We start from the raw sequence: 10397 nt of genomic DNA, 5'->3' as shown, positions 1-10397 counted from the left end.
CGGGACTTAGTTCTTGGAAAAACTGATAACTATTTTCCGTCTTGAATCTTCTGATGTGAGAAGAAATATAATGCTTAAATAATATATAACACTCTGCAGCTTACCGTAGTTTTGACCTTAGCTGGGCGCTGACTCAGCATGAAAGTCCGCCGGCTGTGGCCCAGATCTGAATTTTGTTTGTATTCGGTCTTTGTGTGTGTGCTTCTTATGTAAGATATAAACATGCCACACCCTAAGGTATGTCTTGAGCTGCCATTGATATGAGCAAGTGAGTCATAACTGACAGAAGAGACCGGGTAAGGCGAAATTTATGGCCGCTATCAGTCGAAGCTTCATCAGACATCAGAAGGAAAAAGACCGGCGAGCATCACTCAGACGAAGGTTAGAGAGCCCCACCATTGCTGGAGAGTAGATGAGTGACGACGAGTCCTTCAAGTCTGACAGGATGACTGGCGGTCGTGTTTTCCAGGAGGCCAAACAAACACATTTAGAGAGGCGGTGACATGTGTGTGTGTGTGTGAGTGATTGGTTTACCTTCACGCATTTCCACCTGAGTGCAGCTGATGTGGGCGGAGCTCCGTCAACAAACAAAGCAACAGCCACATGTCATTTGTTGTGAATGTCAAAGTAAGATGAGCTGAGGAAAGCTCTCAAGAAGCCCCGCCAAGAATTTGGCTTTTCTTTAAACATTCTGTGGTTAGTAAAAAAGAGAAGAAAACTGAACCCAGACCTCCTGCCTGATCTAATCCTCATAATAGGACTGTTATGATACAAAGCTGCACCATTACTCAACTCCGACTAGTGATTGAATTTGTCATTCCCATAGAAACGGTTCTACTGTTACTGATGTCTATATGGAAAGGTTAAGGAAAGATGTCCAGGGGTCCAGAGATGGGCCAGAACCATCCAGAACCTTGAAATGCCTTTTACTTCTCTGTATGATCATGTTAAGTGGTTCAGCTATTTACTATAAGTCACATATCCGCTTCTGTTAAATATTGACTCATTTACTTTATCAGGTTCATGAACTAGAACCAACGGAACTGATAAGTGACAGAATGCTTCAGATAAGATCTAAAAATACAACATGTACTCCTTTTTTAGTCCACTATGCTTACAGGGGGGCAAAAAAGTATTTAGTCAGTCACCGATTATGCATGTTTTCCCACTTAAAAAGATGAGAGTCCTGTAATTTTCATCATAGATATACCTCAGCTTGAGAGACAAAATGAGACAAAAGTATCGAGAAAATAACTTTGCTTGATTTTTAAAGAATGTATTTGTAAATTAGGATGGAAAATAAGTATTTGGTCAATAACAAAAGTTTATCTCAATACTATGTTATATCCTCTGTTGGCACTGACAGCAGTCAAATGTTTTCTGTAAGTCTTCACACAGTTTTCCCAAACTGTTGGTGGTATTTTGGTCCATTCCTCCATGCAGATCTCCTCTAAAGCAGTGATGTTTTAGGGCTGTTGCTGGGCAACACGGACTTTCAACTCCCTCCAAAGATTTTCTATGGGGTTGAGATCTGGAGACTGGCAAGCCAACTCTAGGACCTTGAGATGCTTCTTAGGAAGCCATTCCTTCGGTACTCGGGCATTGTGCTTGGGACACACACTCGCATTCACACTGATGCGACTCCGCTGTGCAATACTGGCGCCAACCTGTAACCACCAGGAGCAACGTGGGGTTCAGTCTTGCCCAAGAACACTTCAATACATGGCAGGATCTGAACCTGCAGCTGTTTGATCAGAAGTCGACCACTCTACATCTTCACTATGGTATAAAAATAAATTCCTCAGATTGAAACTTTTGAAAATATACCGGTACTAAGATTGATTTTAAGGAAAAGTTTTTGTCAAAGCAGGTTTTATTTATTTTTTTGTTTTTTTTGCTTTAAAAACTGGTATTCTCACAAACATCAATAACAATTTTGGCGTTTATATTAGTCTTTTTTTTAAATACTTCATGTCAAAACAGAAAAGCTTCAGGAAACTGTAGATGTTGGAAGTATGTTTCTGCAGATTATTTTTAGATTTTGTGTCAATTCCATAAACAGACTAAACTGTATGAGCTGATTGTGTTTTCTTCTGGATGCAGAACATTTTGGCCATAGCTGAAATCATGCATGTCCAGATTGGTTTCATTGACTCCTGAGGATGTGTAAATCTATCACTACGAGAATGCAAGACTACAAATTAATACAGAGACCTGACATGTTGCTCTTTATTTTTTTCATCCTGTTGCGGCCAAAAGTGTTGGTTGAGCCATACGTTCAGTTTTGAGCTTTTACTGACAAACCGTTGCATCATTGTGGAACAGTGAGTCATGCAGAAAAATGCTCTTGTTAGAGTTGCAGAACTCCAAAGATGCATCCACTCTGACCCGTTTGGTCCTCGGCATACTTTCTTGGCCAGTTTACCTGGATAGTGCAGAAGTGAAAACTATCACACTCTGGTGTGATACAGAAGGTTGTCAACGCCTTACAAATGACCTCTGGTTGTTTTTTAGTGACAATGAAAATACAAACTGGCCTACCAGAAGACAAAGATGGAAGTAAACTAAAAGGAAGTGGTGTAAGGGGGCATGCTTGTCAAACTGGAAAAATAAATAGCCAAGAGAGCAAATCTAAAGCAGAGAGTCTCATAGGGAAAATCTAATGTAGTAAGGTGGTGAAGGTATCCACTGGTACTGTACTTTTTAGTACATAAACCTCTTTGTTTAAAAAATTGGCAGTGTCTTGTGCATTAATTCTGGTTGTAATCTGCCAAGCGTTTTAGTAATACTTTGGTAAACTACAAAGCCGCAGTACTTGATAGATTGTTGGGGCATCAGAGGTACCATAGTCATGAAACTCGCCCATTGATGCAGTTTTGATTTGTTTTGTTTCATGCGCCTATAAGTCCAAAAATCTGGTATATAGATCAGAAGAACAGCAGGATTCTCCGTCTTTCTATTTTTTTTCCTGCTTTCTACAGCACTACCCCCACCCAATAAAAAACAGCTGTGAATGATTTAGAAATGTTTACCTCCCAATGTTGGGTTCAGTCTTGTTCTGGTACATGACGTTAGACGGGTGTAGGATTTGAAAACATGAGATTATTACTGCTTTGCACGACGGTCTGGAATGGTGTTTTAAGGCTTGTTTGATACATTTTTAAAAAGTATGAATAAAATTACACATGTTGGAGGCGTATTAAAACGGCATGTCAGTTTGGATTAATGACCACACGATTCACCCGTCCTCTCCATTATGCATCAACCAGACAGCCATTGCAACACAACAGCTGATGATGAGATACAGGAAGTGTGCGTTTGTTCAGGTGCTGCCTTCCTTGTTCCAGTTCTTGTCCTGTCTCTTTGCCTTTCTTTACAGGACGCTAAGGTTTGAGCCAGAAAGGAAGATCTTATGATTGAGCCTCAATTCCACTTCCTGGACCTTTCTTAAAGCTTACTAAAATAAACAACTAATGGGGTAGGGATCAAGTGAGTTAGGAAAGAAGAGATACCTCCCCTACGGCTTCTCCTTACCCCTCCAATTGTAAGGGTATTTGGAGCTGTAATGGTGTCCAAAGTTGTTTGTTTAATGGGTATACGTAGGAACTTATGTCTGTGTGCCTCTCCGCCACAAGAGTGACCAGTGTCATGCTGTGGAGGAGAGACATATTTATTCATGTGGGTGTGCTCTGAAGCACCAGAAGTTTACGTTTTAATGTAAGTTTTCATTTTAACATGACTTTTAAAGTTATAAATCAATGTTATTTGTTTTCCAAGTGCTGTCAGCTTCACACTAACGTAGATGACTGGCTACTGTTAATGACGTCATGGAGGGTTAGTACCGTCCAAATTCACAGACACTATTTTACCACAAACTCTCTGTATGGAGGGCTAAATGTAGGGGTAGGGAGAAGCCGTCGAGGTAGGGGAAGAATTTGGTTTCAGTATTAGACTTCAGGAATTTCTACAGTTTACAGCCACAAAGCAAATGAGTCTTCATGTTGCCTCTAGTAGTTAACGTGTGAAACCTTTGAACAGTTTGGTAATAATCTGGAAATACATTGTTTTTCCTTTTGAATGCATCATTTTGCACTTTCATCCAATATACTTTACCTTGAAGCAGAAGGTGATCTCAATATATGAATATATGAAGGCAAGAGCAAAAGCATCAAACATTGACTGTATAAGACACAGGTGTCAAACTCCAGGCCTTGAGAGCCGGTGTCCTACATGTTTTTCAAGTAACCTACCATTGTAGCCTCGTACTGGCCAAACAAACCTAATCCTAGTAATCCAGAGCAGGTAGGGCTGGATTTTCTTAAAGACTAGCAAGATTCTGACCCTCAAGCCCTGGAGGTTGATACCTGTGGTAAAAGAGAACTAGACTGAGTGACCACTCCCCCCCCTCATATTCTAAACAGGACTGGGTGGCTCCAAGAAGGCAAAATCCCATTGACTTCTACAGAGAAATAAACAGCTATCACTCAGCTAACTCTAAAGTCTTAAATTGGCCAATCAGATGCCTCAATAAAAGTACGTGGTGCCCGCTGGATCCCACGTTGAACGTTTGATTGACAGATTCCTCCAAGCCGGCTTTTAAGTGGTAGAGGTGTGGACTTCCAACAAGCTCACCTGTGATAGGTGAAAGTGGTTGCTATAGAAATGAAGACTCAAAGCGACAGGGATCAATCACAATAATCAATCGGCCCATAACGGCGACGTTGACTTCATTTGGTTAGAGCTGAAATTAAGCCATTTTCTATGGGTGACATCACACTCACTCAGTCCAGTTCTCATATTCTGTCATTGTCATCAAGCTTAAAAGAAGACGTGAGATTCATCCAAATATCTGTTAGTATGCTTTCACACATACACAGCAGAGGACCTCATGTGGTAATCCTTTATGAGTTCAGTTTGGATCTGTGCCCACAGGCAGCCCTGACCATTACAGGCGTCATTGACTTTAAACTCTGTCAGTCATTTATATGAGGTCCACTTAGGAGTCTGTCACTGCTCAAGCTGTGAATTTACTGTACATCTCGACTTAAACAACTAGTTTCAGCCACATATGAATTATGCACATATATAAACATTTATTTGTTGTTTTATTTGCCTTGGCATTCATTTTTAGTAACTTGATATCATGCCATGTTTTGTTCTTTGGAAAAACCTTTGTAGTTTTTGCATCTCTTGGGTTCAGGTTTTTGTCCAAATACTTCGTCCTCAACAGGTAATCATCTTCAAAGCTTACATAACTGTGACTTTAGACTCCGTGAGAGCAACAATAAGACACTAAAAGTTGTCTAAAGTACACACTGAGTTACTAAAGCTCTTTATGAGTTACGTTGTGACATTTGACCCTTCGGTCTGTTGGTGGAGCACCTTCCAGGCTCCACAGAAAGTCCAGTTTCTCTGGCCAACACCAGTAGCTCCCAGAACCCCGTTGGTTGTGTGGTGTTACAGGAAATCTGTATGCAGCCAAATAAATCAAGAGGACTTGGTCTCAGAAAATAACATGGCGCCAGACCATAATTAGCTGGAAGTCTTTGACTGACGTTCGTACAAAGTTTACGCTCTTCCTCTAGAAAAATTGCCGTTTTTCTAGAGGAACAGGTATGATTTTTGGTAAAACAGGTTTGAGATTTTGTAAGAGTTAGGTCTTCTAGTATAGATATGCAAATTCAGCTTCCAGGAACAGTTTTGGCATTTCTGCTTCCAGCTAATAAGGTAAATGTCGTGCTTGGGTGTCATTTTACCTGCAACCAGGTCTCTCTCTAATAAATATAAGCCTATTTTTGTCATGATGGAAGAATTTCATGAAGAAAATGAAGATTAAAATCGGATTTCTGTGTATTTCTTTATTCAAATTGTAGAGAATCAGGAGCAGATGGGAAAAAAGCACAGGTTACATATTTGTCTAATAGTTTTTGACCTCAAACTAATGAGATACAAAGAATCTATGAGAACACAGTAATCTGAAACTCTGTGTTTATTGGTAAACTGTAGCTTCATGAATGCACAGCTCAGCAATGTTTTTGAGCTGAGAAAGTGTTGGCTAACACACAAGTCAAAGTGAACACAGTTGACTGCCACGCCCAAACGGAGCCTGGTTTGATCTTACTGATCATTCCAGTAGATATGAGTCAGCATCCGCCGCCTGCACGGTTTTCATCCTGTTACGCTCATTTAGTGGTGCTGCACACCAGACGTGCTGTCTGCAAATGTTAGAGACAGGACAGACGCTCCTATTCCCCGCAGAAATCTGATTTTGATACACTAGCAGAGTGTATGCTTGACATGAAGAGGACTCGTGGAACTTTTTGACTCGTGGGCCACGATGGGTTCTAAAACTTGACAGATAGGCCGGATCAGATGCTTGAAGTGTGAGGAAGAAACATCATGGAATCTGGACAAAAACATGCTTTTTTTAATTCAAAAATGTTCTTTTTGTTCCTATTTTAGTGCCAATTGCATCAATAGGTTGATGTATTCTCAGGAAAAATACCCTTACATGAGACTTATCCTTGATGAAGAAAATTCTTCACACATGTCTTAAGCACGATCATTCCCCTGTGGTGATGTAAGATTAAAACTTCAGAAAACATTTAAAAAACAACTTCTAAAATATAATGAAACCTGTGGTTGGTTCCATTTTGGCAGCAGCTCATCCCTCCCTCCGTCCAGAAACGTCGTCTCACTGAGGGTGTTTCCTCTGGAAATCACACTAGCTGAAGTGGGAAATGAGCATTCGTGTAGCTGCCACTATGGGAAGCTGTAATCTTCATCAAAACCTCGCGTAGTCATGTTTGGGCTGCAAGCTCTGATGGTATTTCCCTGGAACACACAGAAGGCGAGAGAATCTGCTGCCGAAAATAAGACGGCAGTTTGCTCATCCCAGTATTACAAATGTGTGGAGTCAGACTCCTGATAACAGTAATCCATCTCTGCAGTCTGCACGCCGCGATACCCCGACTCCTCACTCTCACCTGTCACCTCTGACTAATACTTTCTATTTTGAAAAAACTCTTGATTTCTCTTTTGATCTTTTAATGAGCATTTTGACAATGACAACATTACACAAAACGGCAAAGTAGAACAGGTAGTATTATATTTGCAGCACATCAGTGGTACATTTCTGCAAACTGTTGTCCAGCAGGCTGCTCCTGCGGTAAAGGTCAGGCCATTTACCGCCTTTCATTTATTTTTCTGCCTTTTTGCAGCAAATCCAATTGTTTTGCTGTCAAAACAATTCATGAAGGAATCCTTCCATCGCTGTGCCTTCAAACCACAGGCCTTCTGCTCCTTTTTGTGCTGTTTTTATGTTTGCTGTGAATTAACAAAAGGAAGAAATTTGTTTGGTATTCCAAAAATCAAAGAAAAAGACAAAAAAATACAACAATACAGATATTCGTAAACTAGGTAGTCTTTTGTTGTATGTGAAAGAAGTCCCGGTCATTTTTTAGGTTTTGCAACAAGAAAATACCTTTAATTAATGTATTTTTCCTTTACGATTAGTATTTGTTGAAGTATAAAATACTGCCGTCCATGTCGACATGAATTATGTCAATAATTATTATGTTTAGCAGAAAATTTCAGACACTTTCCTGTTCTTTGATTCATTCTGGAGAGCTTTTTTTGAAAGATTAATTTGCCAGAAAACTGGATTTGAACCCTTTGACTGTATGTAAGTACTGGACTGAGTGACTCCTCCCCACTAACGTTCCAAACAGGAAGTACCCGCTAGTTCCAAGAAGCCAAAATCCCATAAACAGCTATAGAGAAACGAGCTGTTAATATCCAGTCATTCTATTTGTCAGAATAATCAAAAATCTAGATTTTTTAAAATAATATTTTCTATTATGCAAGTTATAAACTGACCAATCAGATGCCTCAATAAAAGATGTGGCCCCACGCCAAATGTTCAGTGTTTTAATGGACAGATTCTTTCGAGCCTGCTATTAGTGAAAGGGGTGTGGCCTTCTGACATGCTCACCGCTGATTGGAGAGAGAGGTCCCCTCAGAAACGTAGACTCAGACCGACACTGACCAATCACTGCTTACTGAGTTCCAACGTACGCTGAAAAACGGCGACTGAATTGATGTCATTTGGTTGGAACAACCAATATACCTGTGGAATGATGTCATAAAGACAAAGCACTTCTGCTTCCAATTATATTTGACTTGTTAAAACACTGAAGTGTTCGCTTTTCCTTTTTTTCCTAAATGCAGCACTGAGAGCAGGAAGCTCTTCAATGTCCCATAGCGGCCGTAATGGTTTAATGTAATGACGCTCTGCGGTTTCCGATCCACAGATCTTCCTACTGGCCTGTCCGCCGTGTCAGACAGCGATGGTTGTGTTCAGGTGAGTGTGTTAACATGTTTTGTCATCTGAGAACAACCTTTTTACAGCCTGTAAGGTCTATTTGCATTAATAATGTATCCACAATAAACTGCTAAAAGAAGCGTCTGCTCCTGAAGGTTTATCCTCAGTGTCATATAAAGTGATGGAAGGAATTAAAAATCAATGCAGATGAAAGGAGATCACTATTTACAGGCACACCAACACTTCTCCAAATGTGAGTGCTCTATTCTGGAATGCACAAGAAACTTTTGCAAGTGAGAACATGTTTGGTTTACTCAGAGAAATAAGAGGAGTTGTTTTTTTGTCTGGACTTTAGACAAATAAACATAGAAAGCTTTGAAAAATACATAGAAAACATGATTCACACATCAAACTCGCATCCACTGCCTGCTTTGATGGGATCCTCAACGCTTGTTCAAAAATGTTTTCATAGACTAGACGCTCCTGTCCCGTGTGGGAGAAGCTACCATCAAGTTTTTTGCCTCATTGCTACTTGGAAAAATTGACTTTGTTATAATAGACAGAAGATGCCGATTATATCGAGATATCACACTTATTTGTTTTTTAAAAAAAATGTAAAAAATCATCAATTATCATGTCTCCATGTCTGCTTCATGAGATCTTCACCTTTATGTTTCTGCTCATCAAAGCATTACTCAGTTAGTGGTTTAACATGGAAGCTGTAAAAGGTCACCCGAGTTCATTCACGGGAATCTGGCACTAAACAGTTGTCTCATTGGAAAATCAGCTTTAACAGGAGTTTTGAATGTTTTAAGGGTCATTTTTAGAACGTGGATTCAATCATAACGAAACCTTAAAATCCAGTTGGGTTTCTCCCCAAGAAATCACCAAAATAAAAGCTTCGTTTGATAAGAGATCAAAAAATGTTTACATTTTTATTTTATCCTAGACAGAATGAATCAAACCCAGATCCATCACAGTATGTATCACACTAATGAGTTTGGTCTGTTGACTGCAATCAGATGGTTTTTTTTTTGTTCTTAAGAGTTCTTGTTCTGTAATTATCATCATTCAAAGACACTTTTTGGTTTTCTAAACCTGTTTTAGTCGCATTTTTTCATTAAGGATGACTTTTTAAAAAATATCTAAAGAGAACGGCATTTCTGAGTATTTCTTTATTCAAGCTGTAATGGGTCAGATGAAAAAATGCAATTTGAAAAAGTTCTCAGTTGTGACGTAGAAACCGAGATGTGGAGGTCAAAGTTAAATGGATACATTAACGTTTTTGTTTTCCTCGTCTGAGCTCAATATGTGGATCAAAACTGTACGTCTGGACAGCACCGATATTGCTCACCATTTTTAATGCGCCGCTAATGTTAGCTTGTGCTTGTGAGGGGCTGTAAGTTAGCGGGACAAAGGGATGATGGGATATTAGCAGTCCCTCCCACAAATTAATGGTCAATTTCTGATGATCTACTGAATCAGCAGAAACTGAGGGTTTTTTTTATTATTTTGACTAAAAGCAACATAATTATAATTAAAAGACTACTAGGAACTCATTTTGAATAGATTAAAAGATGATCAGAGAGCAAAAAAATAGAAAATAAATAACAGTAAGTAAACAAGTTTAAATTTAAATGAAGAAATGACTCATGTTAAAGCATGATTTAATTCTAATTGTAATAAAATCCAGATAAACACAAATATCCTTTGGGAAACAAAACGAGACATATTTTATCAAATGAAGTTTGTATTAAAATACTGGAACATTGGACTTGAGTTGGTTCTCAAAATGTGAAGAAAGGCGAGTTTTACACTCGTACTCACTTTTTATGTTTTAAAGTTTGACTTTTCTTCTTAATCATTAGTTAAGAAAATCTCATTACAAAAATCTCTGACTGTCTGATCTACATAAATATTATTACACTGTTGGCTGCATGGAGCCACCGGTTAGTCTGCAGCTGTCTTACAGGATGTAAATGTCGGCTGTTGAGAACATTTGCATTAACTCTTACCAAATGTAGAATTTAGGAAGTGTGCCAGGTCCTCCCTCATAAGTAACTGTAGCTGACTC

At 39.3% G+C, this 10397-nt stretch overlaps 1 protein-coding gene across 1 annotated transcript in view; it reads left to right on the top strand.

The window, feature by feature from the left end:
* Positions 1–10397, top strand: part of LOC112142801 (transmembrane protein 164) — a 20134-nt gene that overhangs the window by 5257 nt on the left and 4480 nt on the right. Inside the window, exon 2 of the mRNA XM_024266377.1 lies at positions 8313–8362. Coding sequence (XP_024122145.1) covers positions 8313–8362 — 50 coding nt within the window. The remainder of the gene's footprint in view (positions 1–8312; positions 8363–10397) is intronic.

This window comes from Oryzias melastigma, linkage group LG14 (genome assembly GCF_002922805.2).
Source record: "Oryzias melastigma strain HK-1 linkage group LG14, ASM292280v2, whole genome shotgun sequence".
NCBI lineage: Eukaryota > Metazoa > Chordata > Actinopteri > Beloniformes > Adrianichthyidae > Oryzias > Oryzias melastigma.
Note: the sequence above shows the minus strand (reverse complement) of the source record. Positions and strands in the feature narration are given on the sequence as shown.